The following is a 24,134-nucleotide window of genomic DNA, read 5'->3' on the forward strand; positions in this document are numbered from 1 at the left end:
GCACTTCATGCCGACCTCAACCTTGGTTCTCCATTCGTCTTCAGGGTAAGCAGAGTTCACTTTTGCGCCATTCTCTACAGTAACTAATATTTTTGCTAGGGTTCTTCCTCCATTTGTAAAGTATGTAGGATCATCGCACTTGTACTTATCACCCTTGCCGTTTTCTGTGCGTTTTACCTTGTTTATCTTGTTTTGACATAGATCCTTCATTTATTTGATCGCCGTCAATTTGGATAATGTCTGTTGATTTTTTCTGCACTTTGCACTGCCTAATGACTAGCGTCCGTTAAACAAATTCATGATCCGGTGTGATTTAGCGTATTTAAATTATATGCACTGACTCTCACCTTAGGGCAACATGGTCTCCCACAAGTCTGCACAACGAAACTTGTCAGTGCGCACACAGGCACTGACTAGGACTCGTGCTAAGGTACAACTCAGCAAAGAGGCACGGGTTGCCCTTACACTACGACGCCGCGAAGCCTCTCTTACTTTCAAGAAGGCTCTCGAGGATGCCTGGCAGACCGTGGACGATGCTGCCATTAAGATTGCTGCAGACCACAAGAAAACTGTCCGTCGAGTGCAACATGAATTGCACATGGGGCACTCCCTTCTGCAGGCAAAGCATTCCAAGGTCAGCGCGTGGAATTCTTTTCTATGGAAGAAAGGGCAAGACAGTGACAAGGAAAATTGTGAGTTCCCCCCCTTTTGATACCGCTTAATCTAATGGATTTTATTGCGAAGATGGACACGGCAAAGACGTACTCGGAGGAATCATGCGGGACTTCAAAGCCGAGTACTACGACCTCACCAAGGAGGAGAAAACAAATCTCATCGAAGAGTACAAGGAATATAAGGCCACGAAGACCACTGGGCAACGTATTTCAACAAAGTCGAAGATCAACGACGTCACTCACACTCTGAAGGCCATCGAAAGCGAGGTATGATCTTGTTTTCTTGTAGCTCCAGCGGCCTATTTAATTCTTCATTCTTTGGTTAGCTCGATAATCTTCGCTCGCGTACTGGAGCGGAGACTATATTGTATATGACTCGAGGAACAACTGACCTTCCGCTACGCGGTGTTACATTTGCAACCGAAGGGGTGCAAGACTTCATGGAGTCCGCGGTAGGCATCGATAATCAAGATCTGGTCAACAAGATGGAGGGTTTCGCCATTCAAGGCATGAGAGGTTCGTATTTCCAATTTTTTTTGGCACATGACTGACCTATATCATCATTGTGCAGGAGCAGCACTTAACCATCAGGAGCGCGTTGCTAGTGTTCGCGCTCAAATCCGCGCTGAAATCAATCAAGCTCTCCGTGCGTAATTCTTTTTTAAAATTAATTGTTTGCATCATAAAAGATTTACAGGTAAGAAAACTGGAGTACCCGATGCCACAATGCAGTGGGCGCAATATTGGCGCAACGTCGTCAAGCGCTATTCTGTTGTCATCACGGGCTGGCCAAAGGAGATTCCCTTCGTCAATCTCAGCACGGCCTCTAGTGCCCTTCCTGACCTGGAAAGGCTCCTAAGGAAGTGGCGATCTGAGGCCATCAAATGGAAGCGCCTTACTGCAGAAGAATTGGCAGCCATGGAGAAAGAGCGAGACCAGGAGATTGAGGATGGTCTGGTGAAGGAAACGCGCCGGCGTGTTCGCTCCGACAAGGGTAAGAAAAGACGCCAAAATGCTGATGATGACGAGGAGATTGAAGATGGTGTGGTAAGGGAGACGCACCAGCACCGCCGCAAGAAGACATACAAGAGTACGGAGAATGTCAACAGTGATGGAGAGGATGATCGCCCTGACTCCCCTGTACCCGCCACCACTCAGGCCGAAGCAGGATCGCCCTTTGAAGATTCTAACACGCCCAGCGCTAATCGCGCTTCGACTGCCCCGCTCATTCCGGCTGGCGCCAACGAAACACCTACCAATCAAGAGCCTGTCCTTCCTGGCACTAATGCACTGCACTCCGAGTCTTTGGGCCCTGCACCCGCCCCACCAATCCTTCCAGATTTTAGTGCAGACTTAGGCTCGCTGTTCCCTCCTTTCAATGATTTTATTGACAACTTCGTACCAGTACCTTTCTCTCCTACTGACCCTATTCCTTCTTCGGGACCAATGCCTTTTGCTCACACCGAATTCAACTTCGACGGTGTAGGCTTCCCTTCTTACTAAGTTCTAAGTCTTCGAGTCATTTATTAGTGTGTTCTCGCTGCAGCCTTATCCTTTACATTTGACGGTTTTTTTTTAAAAATAATCCTTGTCATTTTCGAGTACTTAAATACAAAAACAAGTTGCATGTCTAGCGGTGTTCAGGTGCTACAAATAGTGTACTATTGATATGTGCGTGAAAAGCTGTAAATGAATGGCATATGGCTTGAGGGCAAGGTACACAGATCGTAGGAGAGGAGAAGGCTCGAGAATGTGACAGATAACGTCGAGGATCCTCCATGCCCGGCGTGTGACTCCTGTGCTGTCTTTGTCGACATCGCCTCCATCGCATGCCCAGAGAACCTTTTGGAACTGCGTCAAAAGGGGCTGCACAAGTTGAGGCAGAGCAGAACTACACAACTTCATTGTTAATGATCGCAGAAAAACCACCAATTAAGTCAATGTCACCTTTTATCAATCCGAACTATGTCTTTCTTGTCAAACCGAACCCCGATCATGATGCAAGCGAGAAGAGTGCAATTGGCGATGATTTGGTTTGACGGAGTGGATGGAGAGCTTAGCAGTCTTGATATCACTGCTATAGCAAATTCTTCTACAAGTTCATTCGCTCGCCCGGTAACGAAATGGTAAGGAAGAGAATGTGGCAGCCACTCCAAGACAGAGTCGGGACGAAGCTCCGACCATATAAGACCGAATGAAAATCTAAGATCGTCATCATTCTCAGGACAAAGATGCATAGTGGTGCAAAGCATCGCCCTGTCGTCCATGCCCAAGTCCATCCCATTCATCCCACGAAACACCTCGTAGTCTCTTGCCCGTTGGCCAAGAAATTCACCATATCCAGGAGATGCCTGAAGAACACGACCGCAGTATAGATGACTCAGAGCCACTATACATGCAGAGGCCTTTTCCTTCAACGAAGGTACGATTTGGTTCTGAATATCGACGCAGCTTGCAAAATTATAAAGCAGCTGAGGCAGCATGTCTGACACGTCAAGATCCAGGGGCCATTCGACGTGCGGAACGAGGCTGGCAGCCGCGAGATATACTTCGGGATCCGTAGATGTCTCGAGCAGCCACTTGATGCTACGTGCTTCCAGACTGGCAGTGGGTATGTCAGGGAAGTGAAGAGCGAGTGTGGATTCATTCTCCGCCAAAATGTCCAAGTTTTGGTCGACCGGTTGTCTTTCCGAGTCCACCATCTTTCTCGAAGAGCGCAGAACCAAAGAACGCATCCCGTTATGAAGCGCGGTGAATGACTGCTGAAGAGAACTGCATGCAAATGCGCCAACCACACGTATAGGGCCTGGGGAATGAGATTAGCGCTGGGTGTCCAGTGTAATAGTAGATAAAAATGTCACCTCTCAATGCTTCAGAAAATCGGGTCCATCTCGATCTGACGATGCCAAGCAATCGCAGCAGCACGCCTAACAAGAAATGGTAAAAACCCGTGGACACGTAAGAAAACATAGCTCACCATGCGCTGACATCATGAGCTGCTGGAAATACCTGGAGGCTGGTGTGAATATTGAGAGTAAAACTCCTGCAATGTTTGATTCAGACAGGAAACGACCATCAGAATCCACAAGATGATCTTACTGTCGATGCGCAACATCCGCAATATCGTCGATATCGGTGTTTGAAATGGACAGGCGGGAGATATTAAACATGCCACCACGGTCAGTGAATAGAATAGAAATCCGAAGACCATTGTGGCAATGATGACCCAGGCGATGCTCGGTTGCTCGGTCCACAAATTGGCACCGAGCGCAATCCCAAAAAGAAGAAGGGAGATCTGAAGTAAGACCGGAAACGATTGTACGACAGCATCAAAATACCATGAGGTGACGCCATCGAACGTCTCTTGCCTGCGTTTTCCTCGTTCCTCTTGCGAGCCGCGACCATATCTGTTCGACTTATAGTACCCGAGCCACTGTTTGCCCAGTACGGCCCCGAAAGCAGCAAGCAAGCTCATGGACAAGCTTGCGTATGCGATCATTTGGATCCATATGGTCATCGCCGACGGCGACCACGAAGATTCTGGCGCTGCGGCTGCAGAACCCGCTGCAGTGAGGTTCCCGAGTCCGATTTGTACGAGTTGTGTGAGAAGGGCATTCGTGGTGTCGCTGGGGTTGGGATTGAGATTCGACTCCATTGCCACAATAAAAGACGTGCTGACAGCGGAGAAAAGACCAGACTGATCAAATGTCAATCTGAAAGTGAGTTCAATATGAGCATGCGACACGTACGAAGACCAAGACAATGTCCATATCGCTAGTGTATCGCTCAAGGAACTCGCCATTGTGTTCCTCTGCGACTCTCTTGTACACCCCCCAGAAACGAGAGCGATGGTCCTTGCCGCTCCTCGACGCAATCGTCGAGTCCTGGAGAACAACCAATACCTGTTTCATGACACTTGCTCTGCGTGTAGGATGTTGTTAGCTATGATCGCTCAGCTGATTTTTCACTCACAATTCGCTTAGAGTTGGCTCGTCCTTCTCCGCGTCCTTCTCCTCCACGTCCTTCTCCTCCACGTCCTTCTCCTCCACGTCCTTCTCCGCCATGTCCTCCTCGCTGAGACAACACATAAGCTTATTTGATATCGACATTGATAGGGACTTACAGAGCTAAATCGCCGTCCGATACAACATTCAAATTGGGAGTACTTTCCTGCACGTGAAGTTCTGATGGTTGGGAACGCCAAGTGTTCGAGCTACGGTTCTGGTGAGTAGGGACACAGAAGCATCAGGGCAGAAACATTTACATCCCTGATAGCAGCACCACAGAAGGTCCACCATTTATTGCATCCCTGTTTTGCTGTTAGGCGGGTGGCAGATTCCATAAAGTCGCAACTTTTTTTTTTTTTTTTTTTTTAAATCCTGGTTTTTGTCTTTGAGAGTAACTCTATGTAAGACACTACTGTCTAGCCTTGGGGACTCCTGTGCCCCCCCGTACCTCAAGTCGCAACTTACTCGTTGGTAGGTCCTACAGTGTCATTTTGCGGGGTAGGCTGTTCATCGTTGGTGCCTGATGCTTTAGGCATGAAGAAATATACTTATATTGGATTCTAAGTAAACCCAGTGAGATTTGGGAAGAGTATGAGGTGAGTGGGCGGGGGGGGGAGTGGTGTCAATGGTATACAGCAAGCGACTTGGGCAGTGCGACCATGACGAACACGTGCTTGACAGCGTTGACGGTGGGAGTGCTCCCTTCCGTGGACTGCAAGATCAATCCTGCATAAATATAGTCAGACTGAAAGAAGCAAGAAAGTCAAATTTGCGCAACATACACTTGACACTCGCCCCTCACGTAAACTGCGTCTTGCGAAAGGCTACCCTCGCGCTACATCTTTATGACTCGCATGCTCCACCAGAACACCCATATGTGCGCACGCCATATGCATACTCGGCGTTGGTACAACTCTACGCAAGGTCACGACAATTAGACACCGCGAGTGTGTTTCACTCGTCTGCGAAATACCTCTCCGTGGTGTCGATTTGGATGCGAGCGCTTGGAGACCCCTAGTGCTGCCGAAGTCCGGTTCGGTCAGGTTCATCACCCTATATCTGCGAACCCCGAACTCGACCAGTGGTCAGGTTCAGGCAAGATGGCCGAACCCTGGACCGGACGCCTTCGAACGCGTTCACAAGGGTTCAGTTCAGGTTCAGAACGCGTTCGAACCCTCGAACCATTGATTTAATTAGCAAAAAAAATCAAAACGAAAATGACATGTACAATATGAATAGCTACTAGAACTCTTCATTGACGTCGACACAGTTATCATAAGGAGTGGCGAATTCAGCCTGGGCTGTTGCGGAGATATGACCTTGGTGGTATGCGCTCTTGAGCAATTGAAGAGCCTCGAATGTTGTCGGCTTCAAACAGCTGCGACGCACGGTCCCAGTAACGCCGCCGCTCGAAAATGCTCTCTCAGACGCAACAGCTGATCCCTGAATGGCGAGGTAGTCCTTTGCGATGCGGGAAATAGTCGGGTATTGTATAGAATGGTGCTTTAAAGTTTTTTTGAATCATGTTAGTACGAAAGCAATACAAATAGAATAACAAGACGTACACCCCACCAGGCCACCACATTGTTGACGTCCTCGAGCAGTGCATCTAGATAGTCCTCGAGTTCTTGACGAGGCCTTCATGTGGTTGTGTCATTCACGACACGTGATTTGACAGAGCTTCGCATCCAATTATGGCCATACAAGCCTTGGCGAGCAAGCGAGGGAGGCGCAGTAACAGACGGCTCTGCAGGAGCCTGCGAGGGAGTACTACTGCGATGATACATATCAAACTATGTAAGATTAGTATACAATTGACAGAAATGAGTGATGAGTGACATACCGTGCTCTCGAGGCATTGCATGCCTTTTTTGAAAGAATGAGTGGTCCATTTGTCTTTCGCGTACGCGACCTTGTAGTTGGGGTCCAGCGCTACACCAACAAGGTCAATGACATTCAAAGGCATTAGAATAGATACGAGATACATACCAAGACAAATGAAATATACATCTGTGTCGTCAGTCTTACTATACCACTTGCGGAGATTAGTGACACCAGCTTTGATGGCCGTTGAGAAACGGGCAAATTTTGATGCGTTCGCCATGTTTTGCAAAGTGTCTTGAAGACATTCGAGCACTGGAATGGTTCTCCATACGGTTGGTTCACGTGTGGGAGAGAAGCTCTGTTGAGCATCTGCCGGCTCCTTGGTGTGCGGTGTGCAGCACATAAGCATAATTGCGGAAGGTAGAGAGAAATGACTTACCTGGAGGACTTCACGGATCAACTCCAACTCTGCCCACTCGTGCGCTGAAAGCCTGAAATCCGCGTATGATTTTCCCTTCAGATTTGGGACCTCGTCGCTGTCATCAGCGAGCTGGATGAATCTGTTTACTCCCTAATAATCAAGTCAGTAATGTGTTCATGTAGTCGGTAGTAGACAACTTACTTTGCGCAATTTAAAAAAACGCTCCAACATATTAAAAAGAGACGCCCAACGTGTGCGGACCCATTTCAAAAGCTCCAATGGGGGCTCATTCACCTCCTTGCAGCACTTTTGAAGGAAGACGCGAGCTTGAGGAGACTTCCGGACCTAAACAAAGGTCTCGTGTCAGTACTATACAATAGCAGATAGATCATTAAAGAGCTTACCTGCGCTACAAATGCAAGTGCCTTGCCAATAGTGTCACCAACGTCAAATTCAACACTTTCCTCGCCGTCCTCGTCCTCATCTTCAGCTTGAGCTGCCTTCTTGTGCAAGATGCTTGCCGGTGTAGGAGCCACTTCTTCAATGAAGTGTTTTGCAGCTAAGTGGAGTGCGTGCTCCATACAACTGAATATTCATCAGTAATCTCAAATTCAGTACTTAATGAACGAACTTACCGTACTCGATGCTCAATTGGTTTCCACTCCACTCCGTAAGGGTCAATAGAGGTCGCAACCATCTCAATGGCAGTATCGTTGTTTGATGCGTTATCAGCCGTGAACCACCCAAGCTTCGTGCGGATGTCGTATTTGTTGATGTTCTCGATCAAAATCTTCCCGATGTTCGCACCGCTGTGATTGCCGTGAATGGGTGCGAACGCGAGCTGCTCCACCCTAAGTTCCCACTCATGAGGGTTTTCAGCTGGTGAATCTATGTAATGCGCTGTAATTGACAGAAAAGGGTGACCAGGAAAAGACGTCCAAGAGTCGAACGTCATGGAAATTTTGCTATCGACACGGCTGAGCTTCTCTTTCACGCGCTCGACTGCCAGCTTTGCACGTTCGAGTATTTCGTCCCGAGTTTTGGTACGGTGGGGAATGTCTCGGTCTGAAAGTGATGGCCGGAGATATTGAAGTAGGCGGCGGAAGGGTCCTTTATCTACAAGTTGAAAGGCCTATAATGTTGTATAAGTGTTTTAAAATGTATCAAAAATGAGAGTCGCTCACCTCATCTTCGGCAACAATGAGTTCGACAATGTAATCCATGAGTCCAGCCTTTGTGAATGCAGGAATCTTGGGAGTAAGTGAGGCGTCCAAGGTAGGCTGCGGCACGTCCGCTTTGCAGTTACGAGGGATTGCACGATCGTGCATCGTGAGACCCCGTTGTTCACAGCGGTCCTTGTAGATAGGGTAATGGCACTTGGGATTCCGTGCAATGTGCGTGCGTCGAGTCGAAATACCCCCCTTAAAAAAGCACTGGTGAAGCGGAACATTGTTAGCCTTGCATACCTCACACCGCCACCCATTTTCGCGCTCCTGGGTGTGGGGGTTAACACGATCTTTCTCGAAAGTAAAGATCGTGGTCAAATCGGCGCTGCGTTCGACCTTCTTGAGGGATTTACGGTCTTCACGATCCTGGTCACCAAGCTTCTTCATCTTTTGGTAAGCTTCCTCGTTCTCGTTTTCATTGTCTTCCTCATCATCTGTAAAATCCTCAAGTGGAGGGGCTTCTTCTTCGGCGTCGTATTTGTCACTGTCATTGTCGTCACGCTCTTCGTTTCTGGTGCGCATGAGTGCTTTCTTGGGTGCGGGGGCAGGAGGTCCTACAGCTGACCGTTTGGCCGGGATACTGCTGGCAGTCTCCCGGATCTTCTCTGTAGGCTTGACAGCGCGGCCTGAACGACGGATGAATGAATTGAGTGTGCCTTTGGATGGAGGAGGGGGAGGGATAATGGTAGTGTCATCATCCGGGTTGTGTATCCACTCCATCTCTTCAGCGCTTTTCAACGAACCGTCAGGACGACGGGCTGGTGCAGACGACTCGAACATAGTTGCAGCAGGGAGTGTGAATGTCGAACCTATACCACAAGTGAATATATATATCTCAAACTAAATAAAAAAATGTTGCGCACCTTCAAGTTCCAAAATGACAATCCATTGCGCAAACTTGGTGGAAAACCCAGGAATCACCACAGTAGTAGGTATATTCTGAATGAAAAAAACATTAGAAGTTAGCAACTTATCAAACATGAGAGACGGTGAACATAGTACCGGTGCTTCGAGTCGTTGCATAGCTGAAAAAAGCACCCTTGTTGCTTGCGCAATGTGGGGAACGCTACTGTCAAAAGAAGAGAAGGAACAGAAGTTGGTGAGCACACTACTTAAACTGACAGGAAGCCTCACAAAAAACACGCAGCTGGAATTGTGCGCGTGGTGCAGGTTCGGACCGGTCCGGACGCGTCCGAACCGGTCCGCATTTTTCAGTGACGACATCGAACCCCGAACCTGTTAGGGGGTTCGGTCCAGGAGAGAGACCAAACCTGTGACCGAACCACTGGTCCAGTCTGGATGGGTTCGGGTTCGAACCACGGTTCGGGACCGGACTGCGGCAGCACTAGAGACCCCACGCCATTTGTTTGTTGAGTATTGAGCACGTCCCCGACGACCCAACGTCGAGCGAACATGAAATAAGATCCTCATTCTATTATACACAGTCTCAGGCTGTCACACAATGTAGGTTCGTGGGAATTTAATACTGGGTGTCTGTTACGCTCGTAAATCAAAAGCTTGACGAGTATCCACGCGTGGATACTCGTCCATAGCAATACGTATATTAGACGTATATTGCACCTGTCATAAAATTTACTTACTCCTTTCTTCCCGATTTTCCCCATAGTACTTAACCAAGCTCCCTTGTCTAAAGTACAGTAGTTGATCCTTTACACCCCCAAATATCCATCTTAGTTCGGCCAGCTTTCCCTGTCCGAGTCCTAGGTCTCCCTTAAGTCGACTCAACCCTCCTGTGACGTTTTACAGACGTAACATATTTTTAAGCTCCATTCCTAAGACTACACACTAAGGTCTACGCAGACGAGGATTGATCACCCTCTGAAACCTAGACCCTTCCCCCCCTTCTATCAAAACCCTAAAAACAATCCTACCGTCCGGACATGACCAACAACAACACTAGTATACTAAACGAGCTGTCTGCTCTTTCTCCCCTCGCTACGAGCGCGCAGGGTGATGACGCTGGGGCTCTCGAAATTGGCATAGAGAGCGCCTGGACTCGCAACGAATCGTTTGTTGCTGGCGCGGATCGAGAAAGCAGTCAATGGGCTGAGCCCGGGACTGAACCTCTCCGCGACCTTGGTGACGCTGAGCGCAGTCCCAAGGAGTCGCAGTTGGGAGCTATGGAAGCACCAATTGCCACAAGCACCCCCTTAGCCGACGATGGCAAAGGGGGTAAAATGATGCCCGGTGCGCTGTTGGACAGCGAGGGCACCAGTTCCTCAAGGGCAATGAGCCTGGAACCAGTAGTAGTTAGCAAGATAGGACTGGCGTCCAGTGGAATTACTTACGACCATTTTGCCACCGCGGTCGGCTCTACCAATGGTGACGATGCGAGACCTAACGAAGGAAGGATTCTCAGCTGGGCTGATGAACCGGATGATGGCGACCTTGGCGACATACCCATGTTCCCAATCCTGAGTCCCATACCGACCCCGCGTCCGTCGACGCCACGAATCCCCTACGAAGAAAAGGGCAAAGGAGTCGAGAACGTGAACAAGGTCGTCACCTGTGATCGTGAGACCCGCGACTGGATAAGTCAATGGCCTGAGTGGGGAGACAAGATCTCACCCACCAACAAACCTGAGCCCAGAAGAAGTGAGACTCCGAGCCAGTCCTGGCGAGATGAAAGCCTGAGAGTGCCAATCCAAACCCAAAAGTTCCTAATGGAACAATATCAAAACAAGGTCAAGACAAACCTGCTCGAACGCGATCAGCTCGTGGATGACCTCCGTTCTCAAGTCTGTGAACTTGAGCGGCTAGTAAGGGCAAGTCAGTCTAAGGAAGAGGAAGCACTGAACCTTGTTAGTCAAGCTTACCGCGCCCCAACCCTAAGCACCAGTACAGAACGTTATCCAACAAACCCAGCTCTTACAGGGCTGCAGGATGGTGTTCCTGACAAGCGACAAAGGGACGCGAGGCAGATCTGTACCGTCGATGACCCCCCTCCAAGAAAGACCTCGACGAAGCCCAGACCCAAGGAACCAGAGGCGCGCTACAGTAGAGCGTCCTCGATCCTACCAGTCAATAGCTCCGTTAAGAGAGCAATGACTGGCATAGATCCGAGTGACTCGGACGACTCCAGTGAATCGAGTAGCTCACCGTCAAGTGACTCTGAAGCACTTTGGTCACCCCATTATAGACACCTCTTAGGTTGATTGTGACCTATAGAGGTTTGTACCTAAGAGGTATGTTTCTGATGGTCTCTCCAATGTTCCATGGTCCTTCCCTATTACTTTTGTGGACCAAAGGAGTATGTATGGTACACAGACCAAAGGTGATTGGGAACATGTCATGGAAAGTACCATAGGGTACTTTGGACCATATACCTTATGGATTTTCCCAAATATATATGAGTGTCTGGGGTCCACAAACCACCTAATTTTTAATATTTTGCGGTAGTTTTCTGTTGATTCTGATGGTGAATAGCCTTAAACTACAATGAACCTTTGTATTATATCTAACATATAATGGCTAAATGTGTGGCTGCAATCGTGTCCTGCTCAATTTGGTCTCTCCTGTGCTATTCACAGGCATGTCAGGTTGACAGAGAGCCCCAAGGGGATCAGGAACGGCTTGATGTAGTTGTGAGGGTGCGGGTATGAGTGTGGAGTACCTGTTACCCGGCATCTCTCTTGCATGGTACTAGATTACTTGACAATTCCAGGTGAGTTTTTTTTTTCATTCTGATGTGATAGTTCACTGTTTTCAATATGGCTTTGCAGCAATGTCTGTTGATGTTGAGCATATTGTCTCTCATGGACGGCTCATTCTTTCTCATGTGCATTCAAGACTTTCGGCACAAACAACATGATGTCTTCTTTGCCTTGGACATTGGAGTTTTCAAGGATGTTACGCTGTGACATGTAAGCCTGACCTCAAAGGAGAAGAGCGGGAGTGGGATGAGGGATGGGATGATATTAATGTGTTATTTATGCATGTCTAGTAGCTCAATTTGTACATATACCTGTGGGTTTACCCCTCACAGGTACCGTTCCTGCTGTACCTGCTTAAACCGGTGTGAAGACCCATACCCGCTAGAAACCTTGGCTCAGTGATCATATAGGGAAGACCACAAAGGGAAATAAGGAGCGACCACACAAGTTCATGGGACAGACCATATGATATTTAAGGTCGACCATGATGACATTATAGACTAACTAGGGCGAACTACAGAGGCATTATAGCCTAAGTAGGGCGGACCATATATTATATAGAGTGGACCACAGTGCCATTATAAACTAATTAAGGAGGACCATATGTCATGTAGGGCAGACTGCAAAGTCATTATAGCCTCAGTAGGGTGGATCATACACCATATTGGGCGGACCACCACACCATTATAGGGAGGACCATATGTGATGTAGGGCAGACCGCAAAGACATTATAGCCTAAGTAGGGCGGACCATATGTCATGTAGGGCAGACCACAATGATATTAGAGACTGACTAGGGCGGACCACAAAGACATTATAGCCTAAGTAGGGCGGACCATATGTCATGTAGGGTGGACCACAGTGACATTATAGAGTGACTAGGGCAGACCGCAAAGACATTACAGCCTAAGCAGGGCAGACCATATGTCATGTAGGGCGGACCACAACAATATTATAGCCTAAGTAGGGTGGACCATACACCATATAGGGCAGACCGCAGTGACATTATAGACTGACTAGGGCGGACCACAATGATATTATAGCCTAAGTAGGGCAGACCACAAAGACATTATAGCCTAAGCAGGGCGGACCATAAGTCATGTAGGGCAGGCCACAGTGACAATATAGACCATATAGGGTGGACCATAGTGATATTATAGGCTGAGTAGGGCAGACCACAAAGACAGTATAGCCTAAGTAGGGCGGACCATACACCATATAGGGCGGACCGCAGTGATATTATAGACTGACTAGTGCAGACCACAAAGACATTATAGCCTAAGTAGGGCGGACTATATGTGATGTAGGGTGGACCCACACACAATTATAGACTACCTATGGAGGACCATATGTGATGTAGGGCAGACCAGAATGGACCAGGGGGTGCCCTAGCAAACAGATGGGTGATGAACTGGATGCTCTAGCAAATAGATGGGTGATGAACCAGGTGCTCTAGGAAATAGATGGGTGATGAACCGGGCACTCTAGGAAATAGATGGGTGATAAACCGGGTGCTCTAGCAAACAGATGGGTGATGAACCGGGTGCTCTAGCAAATAGATGGTGATAAACCGGGGAGGACGGGGGTGCCCTAGCAAATAGATGGGTGATGAACCGGGTGCTCTAGCAAATAGATGGTGATAAACCGGGGAGGACGGGGGTGCCCTAGCAAATAGATGGGTGATGAACCGGGTGCTCTACAAAATAGATGGGTGATAAACCGGGTGCTCTAGCAAACAGATGGGTGATGAACCGGGTGCTCTAGCAAACAGATGGGTGATGAACTGGATGCTCTAGCAAATAGATGGGTGATGAACCGGGCACTCTAGGAAATAGATGGGTGATAAACCGGGTGCTCTAGCAAACAGATGGGTGATGAACCGGGCGCTCTAGCAAACAGATGGGTGATGAACCGGGTGCTCTAGCAAATAGATGGTGATAAACCGGGGAGGACGGGGGTGCCCTAGCAAATAGATGGGTGATGAACCGGGTGCTCTACAAAATAGATGGGTGATAAACCGGGCGCTCTAGCAAACAGATGGGTGATGAACCGGGTGCTCTAGCAAACAGATGGGTGATGAACTGGGCTGTCATATCCCGCTTTCAAGCATGGTCTTAACATGGGCACTCTACAAAATAGATACTGGGTGCACAACTGTTGTTCTTCCCGTCCCTCATTGCAAAAGAGCACTGGCAGGTGGGGCGGGAGCATGATAAAGAGAACGAACCAGCATCTGGTTCATGCGCACGAGAATGTCCTGTTCCTTGAGTCAGCCATATCCCTACCTTCGAAATGACCTCATATTGCTGTTGTCATTCATGCACAACGTCTATGATTAATAGAGCCTACTTTACAATGATTTGATGAAGTGAGAATATATTGTTGGAGATGGCACTACAATGCACTTTACATTAGTGTGGCAGCATGTGTAGAATCTGTACCTAAACCCATTGAGAATTCATATAAAGACTTGCAAATTTGAAAGGTCACACTTCGAACATCTAGAAACCAAGTTGTTCTGTACTTTTGTAATCCAATATTGTCATGTGACATGTGTGGTTCAAGTGCGGGCATGCGGGCACCACTGGACAGCTACACATTAGAGAAAAAGAACACCCATACCCATGCAGTTTCCTAGCTAAACATTGTCAACATTTTAGGCCTCGACGGCAGGAAAATCATAGTAATATTTGATCAATGTCTATCACTTGTCTAATCATAGTATGCATGTGACAGTAAAAAAAAACATAAAGCATAAGTGATGAAGGGGCATACGCATATGTATGAAGGGCATAACATGATGAACGACTGGTCAGAACACAAATGAGCGAGGTTAAAACATAGCACGATAAGTCACAACCCAGCAAGGATCGAAACCAAAACATGCGAGAATGATGTACATGCTATAAAGATCAGTAGGAGTCAAATTCATACTCAGCTTCGACAGGAACTCGACGGCCGTGCTGGCGTGAAGGCGAGCGATCAGCATAGGGTACCACTGACGAACGAGATGCTAAGCGCGCAGTGTTGTTATTTGTGACGGCTCCTGAATGTGCCATTGATGGAGCACCAGCAATTGGCTTACGCCTAAGTGAATGGGGATCCATTAGCACCGAAAAATGACAATAGAATTGCAACGTACTGATGACCACGAGTGGACCTTTGATCCACGCTTGTCCTGTCCTGCGATTATGAAAGGTATGTGAGATTGAATAGATAAAATAAAATAAAGATGTAGGCGACATACGTGCATCCTGGCCAAACGCCTATCCTCCACCATGCCAGTCTCGATTTCGTCGACCTCACTTATAGTTTCGTAATCACCACGAGGTCGTTTCCGAGTGTCTGACTTAGAGCCGAATGAATGGCGGATGTCTTCATGCAGGCGGTTGTACTGGTGTCGTCCATGGGCTGTATTTGAACCTCGAGGCGTAGCAGGCGAAAAAGGAGATGATGGTGGGATATCGTCATAATCGGCTGGGAGGTTATTGTAGTCAGTGAGATCATCATAGTCCGTGTGCCTAGTGACAACTTGATTGGAGCAAAGCCCCAGCAGTAGAGCGCAAAGCCCCAGCAGTGGAGCGCAAAGCCCCAGCAGTGGAGCGCGAAGCCCCTTGGTTTGAGCGCGAAGCCCCTTGATTTGAGCGCGAAGCCCCTTGGTTTGAGCGCGAAGCCCCAGAGTTGGGGGGGCGCGTAGCCCTTGGAGCTCCAAGATTAGAGCGCGGAGCCCTCGAGTTGGCGCGTGGAGTTGTAACATGTGTACGCGAAACCTGCTGGTGTGAGTGCAAAGCTCTTGAATTGGACCGTGAATTTCCCAAGTTAGGATGCGAAGCCTCTGGGAACGAGTGCTCTGCACTTGCATCTGAGGTCGGATACTCTTCACGAATCGTCTTGCCTAGTTGCTTGCGAGTAACGTGGGGAGGGAGGTCCTTGATAAATTTCTCTGAATCTTTGAGACGACGTAAGATGACACCATCTGTATCAATGACGAGAGGGATTGTGTACACCTCGCCAGTGTACGAGGTGAGGTCTTGCATCTGAACTGTAGTGTAAAGATATTAATTGTTGTGCGGTTCCGAATACTGGAAAACGCACGAGGACTCCAATCCTGGATAGACAAGAGAACATCAGGCACCTCCACAACCGCGCCCTTTGTTCGTCGATGCTCATCAGACTTCTTGGACTTGCCTTTCCGCTTGGCCATCTTCGCTTTCTCTGCATCGCTGTCATCCTCATCCTCATCTCGGCCCAACTCAGCCTCATACGTATCACCAAGATGGATCCTCAGATACGGACCCACAAGGGCACGCAACTGACTTGCGGACAGCGATTTGAGGTCGAAATCAGGGCCAGGGGGCAGAACTCCTGCGGGCCAGTCATGAATACATAACCTTGTCGAGTATAGGACGTCAAGCATTGTCATCCATCGACTATTCGAAGTCTTTAATGCATGACCAGCATCAGCTACCAAAAAAAATGTGAGCACAGCGGCAGTAGGATCAGGTGAGAGATACAAACCGAATGCTTCGCTGATAACCACAGGTGCAACCATGCGATTTCTATCCCTGTCAGATTTACCGTTGCGTAGAAGCGAGGCGTTGGAGGCTGGGGCAGGCGGCGGAAGAAATTTAATATTCTTGCCTGCTGCTTGCGCAGCTTCTAAGTCCTTGTACCTGTAATATACCCCAAGTATGTCAGGATGATGTAGCCTTTGAGTAAAAACAAAACCCACTTGAGGATTGTCGTGATCTCATCTATCATATGCTTGGCATCTACCCGTTGAGCATCAATGAGGGCCTTTACAATATCTGACCCCGCAAAAAAACCGGAGGCCTGGCGGCCAGATTCCTCATCACCTGGATAAATAACAATACCAGCGACATGAATTCCATATGTGCGGTGCCAGTACAAAGCCTTGAGAAGGTCGTGTTACCAATGAACATTAATCACCGAAATAGCACTCACCGATTTTGCAAACATCTCACGAACTGCCATCATAAGACTGCATGATTCGCGAGAGGATAGATCGTCAGGAGTGGCAATCGCATGATCAAAATGCTCTCGGATCTGCTTCCATAGAGCCGCGTTCTTAGGGTCCTTGTATGAGTGGGCGTGATAATGCTCAGCTTGCTTGGCTTTCCATGCCTGCAAGCTCGCTGAAAGGGTATGAATATAGATACGAACATTCAACGCAATAACATACCTGCTTTGGACGGGTGCAGCACAGTTTTAAACCAGGCTTGATGCTGGTTCCAAATGGACTCCTTGCGAGTTGCTTTCCTCGCTAATCCTGCCTCCGTCAGAATGACCTGCCGATGTTTCCCAAACCGTTCGCCAATTTCGGTCGCTTCCGCCTGGACCCTCTTCCCAAAATCATGCACTGCCAAAATGGCTTCCTTAGATAGTCTGCCTGCTTTATGTGTGGTCTCGTCGCCTTCTTCAAGCCTGTCTTCTTCGTCGCAGCCCTCGGAATCATCATCATGGTCGGGTGCCTCTGCCACTGCTTGTCCCTTCTGCTGTCCCTCTGCAGACAGTCTGGGGGACTCTGCACGGGATTCTGCCTTCTTGCGTCGCTCTTCTGTTTCAGCCCAATCGCTATCAGAACCAGAGCTCTCTGTGGATTTCCCCTCGTGGGAAGGAAAGTATGACTTTTGAGCACCTGATCTGCGCGGGCGAATGACTATGGATGTTACAAAACATATGAGCTGTGTACTGCATAATGTATAATGAAACCTACCTGCGGTTTTCTCCCTTTCGTTTGTTTGAATCACGCTGTCACCGTTGGATGGAGCTTTATAAATCATGTTAGTTTATGTACCACGATTTGGATGACGAAACTTACATGCGTTCATGACCCTTTCATTCACCGCTGCATTACCATCGCGTTCATTTGAGGACGGAACTGTAGTCAGACATGTTTAGTCATTTCACAACAAAATATGACACGAAACCTACCTGCAGAATTGACCCGGTTGTTCGTTGCTATGGTACTGCTGTGCTCACCGTCGGACTGAGCTATAATAAATATATCAGCAGTGTACCATGACAAGTTTAAAGAAAAATCACCCCCAGTCTCATCTGGTTCATTTGTCGCTCCAGGATTGCCAATTTCACTGTCGGACAGAGCTGTAATGGAATATGTTGATGTTGTACCATAAAATATATAACAAGACTTACCGGTTGTTGTCTCCCTTTCATTCGTCGCTGCAGGACCATTACATTCACCATTGGATAGAACTGCAATATAACATGTTAACGTTGAAAACTATTCTGCAGATGGAAGAACAATACCTGTACCCGTGTCACTCTCATTGTCGAGAACAGCACCGTCGTGCTTGACACTAGCTGAGGGACAAGAGTTATTTAAAGTTTAAAACGAAAAAGAAAACACACCTAGCGGTGTATCATTATCTGTGCCATCTGCGGAATGATGAGCAGTAGTCAGAAGGTGGAACTCGGTAAGAATCAGCGAACTTACTGTCAGGTAACTGTGCCTCGGGATCCTCACTCGCGCCATTGGACTTGTTCCTGACGAATGAGCGCCTGGCGAAATTGGAAAAGAAAATTTCTTCCTCAGCAGATGATGTCATAGGGTCAGTACGTGCGGACCTTGCCAGGGCACGAGGCTTAGGGCGAGGGCGAGGTATCTAACATCGAGTCAGTAGATAGCAAAATGACACCTATAGCCTTACATTGGCGTTGGCCGACTTTGGACCAGGGCGGGAACGTGCTTGGTTGCCATCATTGTCGGCTCGAAGTGGCGCTTTTGGCTGACGCCCAGAGCGGGTAGTAAGAGGCATATTAGAGACTGTTCCTCGTGGTCACGAAGACACGAAGAAGATACGTTGAAAGAAACACAAGTTTCTCGACAATTTTATTTCACCGACACGAAGTCAGGTGAGAATACGCGAAAGAAGAGTTCAGAAATGTAAGAGCAAATGTAAAACTAGAAATTGAGAGGATACCTAGGGATCAGATAGCATTATATATACAATGACAAGACCCGAAGGCGGTTAGTGTGATGAAACGCTATGGAAGGATTCTATTCGCTTGACACTGGTTGTCCAAATAATCATGATTAATCATGAAGAAATAAAGTTACAATATAAAACACCTGACAGCCGGACCAAGTTGGCGCCACCGATCGCTCAGGGGACATGTTAAGTAAGTACCGAAATGGAACCAAATTAATGGTAATGACAGGGCAGAGAACACGGAGATTGTTGAGAAAATCTGTGTGATAGCTATGAACACCAGACTCTACTCTAGAACGTGCACTAGACCGACCTTTTTGATACAATCACGTTGTAAGCTAATAGTTCCAAAGGGAAGACGGTAAAAGCCTGTTATAGATCTGCATTAATAGCTATGAGTACGAGTGCATACTGTAGAATGTGTGGTAGACTGACCATTCTGATACAATTACGCTCCAAGTTAAAAGTTCTTGAAGAGAAGACGATGTAAGCCACATGAGGGATTGCCATCAGCGGTGATTTGTGCTTGAAGCCTGCTATACAAGTTTGCATTCATGGATCGAATGGACGCATTGAGGGATAGAGAACCAGACTTACCGATAAAAACGAAATTTAATGTTGCAGGGAAGGAAGTAGAGTGCCCCAAGACCACCGGGTCACGAAGCTGCGAATACGGAGAAGACATGAAGGAAATCAGAAAGCAGTGGAGGAATAGAAATATGTGTGCACTTAACTGAGAGTGCTCGATGTTAAGTTCCAAGCACGATCGAGCGGATAGAACATATAGGGCACTCCCGAGGAAGATCTTCAACCCTAATGGTGCAACAACGGGTGAGCAGCCAGGGCGATCCTCCAGACACGCAGTCTAGGAGTGTTGGACCAGCGACGCGTAGTCAACTGATCGCTGGACGCGAACGGCACGAAGCCAGTTCAAAAAAATATGGAGCCAGGGAGTCCAGTGCGGTGGTCGGGGGCGAAGGATAATGGTAGTAGGGTGATGGATGGGGGACGATTGAGACGACGAAGGACAATTGAGACGATGGATTGAGTAAGTGGAAAGACTCGGATATGGGACTTTCCCACAATTGAACTTGCCGCTCATGTTTAGTCGGAACTTCATTTGGGATTTTCCCACTTGGTGATATTCTCTTTTGCTACTAACTACTCTCGCTGTTCCTCTATCTTCATTCTCATCGCTGTGTCTCTCGTCCCCCCAGGTTCCCTCGACTACGACTTCTACCCATCTGAACTGGCTTCGTGCCGTTCACATCAAGCGATCAGTTGACTACGCGTCGCTGGTCCAACACTCCTAGACTGCGTGTCTGGAGGATCGCCCTGGTCGCTCACCTGTTGCTGCACCAGTAGGGTTGAAGATCTTCCTCGGGAGTGCTTTGCGTCTGGAATCTATCTGCACCCCTCGTCTTTTCTTTGACATTTACATCGAGCGTCTCACAGCTGGTGAGGTATATACTTGTCTTTCATTAACTTTTACTGATTTCCTCTCACATCCTTATCCTGGCGTTATTGCTCTCTTGGTGGTCAGCGACTCTAACTCCCACGATTATACTCCGCATCCAGATACACGGTATGTCTACTTTTTCACTTGTTCGTTGTGTTGCGCGCTTAAGATTTCTAGCACACATCATGCCCAATGCCCTGACATTGTTCAAAGCGAATACCGTTATCTCAGACGGTATGTGTTTCTCTGTCTGCCTTTCATGTGCTGACGCCAAAGTTTCCAACAGCTTGGTTACAAGCTTTCGACGCTCGCACCGTTGCCGTGCAGGGCAATCTGGTTATCACGACTCCCAATATGCATTTCGTGCCGGAATTCCATCACTTCGAGCCAGAAATTTTACAAGCCCGTGCAGATGGTCGCTTTGGCGTGATCGACTGCTTCCAATGGCCTCAGGCTTACGACGATACCTTTTGCCATGCCGCTTGCATACCTCGAAAGGAGGCATTTCCATATCCTCACCCGCTTCATTGGGCTTGGTTCACCCCTACCCGGGATGACCTTCAGCCCATTCCCGGGAATTCGTTTCCTGTGGGCACACTGGCATCAGATAAAGTCGACGGCTTGCAATCCCTCTTCAAACTGGCGGAACAACGACTCCGCGATTATCGAAAGGTTCATCCAGACAGAGGCCAAGTCATATATGGCCGCCTGATGTCCCTCCGACACGCTGTCGCACGCTTAAAGTCCCACCCCCTCACTTTCCGTGATCTTCTCATTTTCGTCACCGATGCTCAGCGTCTCTTTCTCGATATATACTCTTACCTCGACTGGGGACTTGAAGCTCAACCTCTCACAACTTCAGGCTTTCGTCATAATGTTCGGGGCGAATGGATGGGTGCTTTCGTGCAGAGTAGCGACGTCTGCGAGAAATTATTCTGCGCCGGCGTCCCCGTTTGGTATGTTCGTTCAAGCGCGTACATTCCCCCGAGCATGACGATTGTCGAACCTGTCTTACTTACCCGTCCTGATCACATAATAATTGGCATGTACGCGGAGGGCAGGAAAGTTCGCCCATTCGAAGTCATACACCGTGGTCCCGGTGGTCGTGATCGCCATGTGCACATTCGCCGCCTATACGCAGGCACAACACATCTAGACCCCGAGGCAGCCATCCCTCAACCATCGTCCAGCTCGAATCCCGGTCCTAAAGTATCTAGTCTTGGCAAGGCGCCATCTCGACAGAAGAGTAAGCCAAAACACCAACCATGTAAGCGCCTCTTTCTTTTGTGCACGTTGGATACTCATCATTTTAGACTCCATTGAAGCTCGCCCTGCACGTCCTGCTCAGTCAGGCGAATCCAGGAACAAGTGGCAAGACCCTGACACTCCTTACCTTCCGCCGCCGAACCTCCATTGGGAAGCTGCGATGAAAATTGCAATCAAGGACCAGTCTCGCATTCACACGCCCTACGTTATTGATCGGGGGTATAGATTCCCTGAGCCTGCTCTTCTTATCGGCCCCAAACTGGCTGAACGTCTGCAAGTATACCTTGCCAATTGGCTTGCATGTCGTGCGCTGTGGGTAGGCCGAGTCGACCACGATCCTCCACGCACTTATCCCACTCCTCAACTATGGCGCGACTTCCTTGGTAGTGTGCCTTCTGCCAACCCACAATCTCATAGGGAGAAAGATCCTGACAGAAGGGGTCTTACAGCTACCGAGAAGCGGAAGCAGGTGATGCGGGAGTTGTTCGGCGATGATGTGCTAGAATCTCAGGGCGATGTATTTTCCCCAGATGGAGTTGTGGAATTTCGGGGTGAACAATTTTCTGTCGCCAGTCTTACTAATCCTTCCGCACTTCTAGCTCAGAAGGTCACATGGGAGCTGTTTGAACTCGGCTTTCGATACGAGTTGAGGGATCTTGACCATCACTTGGCACGGAGAGAATGGAAAGATGATCCAGCTGGTCGCGAGCAACTCCTCCATGGCATCTTCCCGGGCGACGCTGGTCTAGTGATGTGGTCAGAGCCGTTTCCGTCGGAACACTACGGGTTGTGGGATAACACCCTGCAGGGCTGTCTTCCTTACGTGGAGAATTTTCGCCTACTGCTTTGCGATTGGGATGGCGTGCCGCCTCTTCTTACGACCCCGCTGACATCAGACAACTTCACAGATACAAAATCTTGGGAAGTCAAGCGTGTGGCGACGGCATTTTATGTGCAGACATTTTTTGATCATTTCGGCAGGCCCCCAATCATACCCCATTCGCTTCCCATGCAATCATGATTCCATATAGTTGTCCTGACGTATTTTCTGTTGTCCGTTCTCGTTACCTTACAATCAAATCCATGCTGTTGTGTTCCTTCGTGCTCCATTATCCGGTTTTGTATGGTTACCATCAGCGGACTATGATCTTACTCCGGCATTACGATCTGTAACATTTATTTTCCTCTTTGGATTTACGAGCTTTGGCTTTACGAGATCAAGATACCTACTCACTGCGTACATGTTTCAGACATTGAGCAAGAGACTCATCACGATGATGGGGCGGTGAGTTCACTTTGCGTTCTTCACATTACTCTGACAGCAAGGCTCACCCTTTCTTCTGGAACAACATAGTATAACCACGTGAGGATCCGAGTAACAACACATTTGGACTCACCAACACACTTACCACAATTTATCCGCATTCAAATCAGACTCGATCTGCTTTCAAGATCTTCGAGTTGGCCCTATCGTTAAGCGCCATTGAACGATCCCGAAGTATTTTGGTGTAGTCTGGAATAAATTGAATTAAGCTTCGTGATTTCTCAGCCCAATGTGATTATTTTGATTTTTCACTAGTGATCCTACTTCGTCCATCAACGTCCGCCACCATCGGTCACTACAATCAAACTTCCCCAGACTGCGCCTCCGTGGGCTGAGTTCCCTAGTTGACTTCGTGTCACTGTTTCCTCCCTTGTTGACTTCGTGTCACTGTTTCCTGCCTTGTTGACTTCGAGTCTTAAGGTATTACGCTATGGCAGTCCGCCGTCCAAAACCTCGACGTCATAAGGCAACAACCCACCATTCTTCACCACCGTCGATACATCAGCCGACTGCTATCATTTGCGAACCTTGGATGGTCAATAGATGGAAACGTCCCCGCGAGACAAAAAAACTCGACCTCTATCTTCCTGGCCCACCACCCATCTTAGTTCTGCCAGGACGACAACGTCTAGCACAGCAAAGGCCGCGTCGTTCATCACCCATACGTAGGACGGAACCCGGACAGAGGGATGATGGACCTGTGTTTCCCTTCAGCGACTCAATACATTTTTCTATTGACGCTTCTCCCCGTCGTCTCACCAGCTCCCAAAAAAGGGCTAATCAGTGGCGCAGGTGGTCAGATGATATAATTCCGGCCATGATAGTGCCCTATCTGTCATACCTTCAAGAGACTGTATCGCTACGTCATGCCAACATGCCAGCCATACGTCATCGGACTGATGGGGAGTGCGGGACTGGGTGCAGAACTCGTAACATCAAAGTTGCATGTGTGTTTTTTGATGGTGTGTTATCATTTTTTTCTCTTCTAACATTAATCTCATGTATATTACAGCTTTCGAGGAAATCACCATCATCGCCTGCCCTTGTTCACCTGCCCCGCTTCAGCTTCTTCGTCGCGGGCTTTTTCCATGCGCGCCCCTGGCACCCTCCCTGGCAGTGGACTTACGACTTCTCGAGTTCGTCCGCCTTCTTTTTCTTTCGTCAGTCCCCCAATCAAACGGCGTGGTGTGATGCGCTGGAGACTTTCTTGACGAATGAAATATAAGTTGAGGCTTAAGGTCGACATTTATGTTCTCGTGGTTGCATATCCATACTCAACCTTCCTA

The 24,134-nt window shown here is 48.4% G+C and overlaps 6 protein-coding genes across 6 annotated transcripts; 4 read left to right on the top strand and 2 right to left on the bottom strand.

The window, feature by feature from the left end:
* Positions 1 to 358: 358 nt before the first annotated feature.
* Positions 359 to 2,177, top strand: DEU56DRAFT_738020 (uncharacterized protein; the record flags this gene model as incomplete). Its single annotated transcript, XM_041348631.1, has 6 exons — positions 359 to 692; positions 745 to 941; positions 1,001 to 1,190; positions 1,246 to 1,320; positions 1,372 to 1,718; positions 1,752 to 2,177. The coding sequence occupies 6 exons, from the start codon at positions 359 to 361 to the stop codon at positions 2,175 to 2,177; spliced, it is 1,569 nt and encodes a 522-aa protein (XP_041207801.1).
* A 1,927-nt stretch (positions 2,178 to 4,104) lies between these two features.
* DEU56DRAFT_695985 (uncharacterized protein) lies at positions 4,105 to 4,531 on the bottom strand (the record flags this gene model as incomplete). Its single annotated transcript, XM_041347220.1, has 2 exons — positions 4,105 to 4,371; positions 4,424 to 4,531. Coding segments are annotated over 2 exons (375 nt in total), but the record flags the coding sequence as incomplete, so codon positions are not given.
* Positions 4,532 to 10,053: 5,522 nt separating this feature from the next.
* On the top strand, positions 10,054 to 11,328 carry DEU56DRAFT_913449 (uncharacterized protein; the record flags this gene model as incomplete). Its single annotated transcript, XM_041357527.1, has 1 exon — positions 10,054 to 11,328. One exon carries the CDS (start codon positions 10,054 to 10,056, stop codon positions 11,326 to 11,328), a length of 1,275 nt encoding a protein of 424 aa, XP_041207803.1.
* A 3,409-nt stretch (positions 11,329 to 14,737) lies between these two features.
* Positions 14,738 to 18,625, bottom strand: DEU56DRAFT_913450 (uncharacterized protein; the record flags this gene model as incomplete). The annotated part of the gene is made up of 18 exons (XM_041357528.1): positions 14,738 to 14,912; positions 14,968 to 15,008; positions 15,073 to 15,302; positions 15,358 to 15,867; positions 15,921 to 16,289; positions 16,344 to 16,498; positions 16,558 to 16,739; positions 16,791 to 16,981; positions 17,029 to 17,505; positions 17,563 to 17,616; positions 17,668 to 17,727; positions 17,781 to 17,840; positions 17,892 to 17,951; positions 18,003 to 18,062; positions 18,117 to 18,170; positions 18,219 to 18,245; positions 18,304 to 18,472; positions 18,518 to 18,625. 18 exons carry the CDS (start codon positions 18,623 to 18,625, stop codon positions 14,738 to 14,740), a joined length of 2,982 nt encoding a protein of 993 aa, XP_041207804.1.
* A 1,818-nt stretch (positions 18,626 to 20,443) lies between these two features.
* Positions 20,444 to 22,545, top strand: DEU56DRAFT_913451 (uncharacterized protein; the record flags this gene model as incomplete). Its single annotated transcript, XM_041357529.1, has 3 exons — positions 20,444 to 20,492; positions 20,545 to 21,525; positions 21,572 to 22,545. The coding sequence occupies 3 exons, from the start codon at positions 20,444 to 20,446 to the stop codon at positions 22,543 to 22,545; spliced, it is 2,004 nt and encodes a 667-aa protein (XP_041207805.1).
* Positions 22,546 to 23,617: 1,072 nt separating this feature from the next.
* On the top strand, positions 23,618 to 24,018 carry DEU56DRAFT_693213 (uncharacterized protein; the record flags this gene model as incomplete). Its single annotated transcript, XM_041347174.1, has 2 exons — positions 23,618 to 23,810; positions 23,861 to 24,018. Coding segments are annotated over 2 exons (351 nt in total), but the record flags the coding sequence as incomplete, so codon positions are not given.
* Positions 24,019 to 24,134: the final 116 nt, after the last annotated feature.

This window comes from Suillus clintonianus (genome assembly GCF_016758775.1).
Source record: "Suillus clintonianus strain FC179 chromosome Unknown DEU56scaffold_42, whole genome shotgun sequence".
Taxonomy (NCBI): domain Eukaryota; kingdom Fungi; phylum Basidiomycota; class Agaricomycetes; order Boletales; family Suillaceae; genus Suillus; species Suillus clintonianus.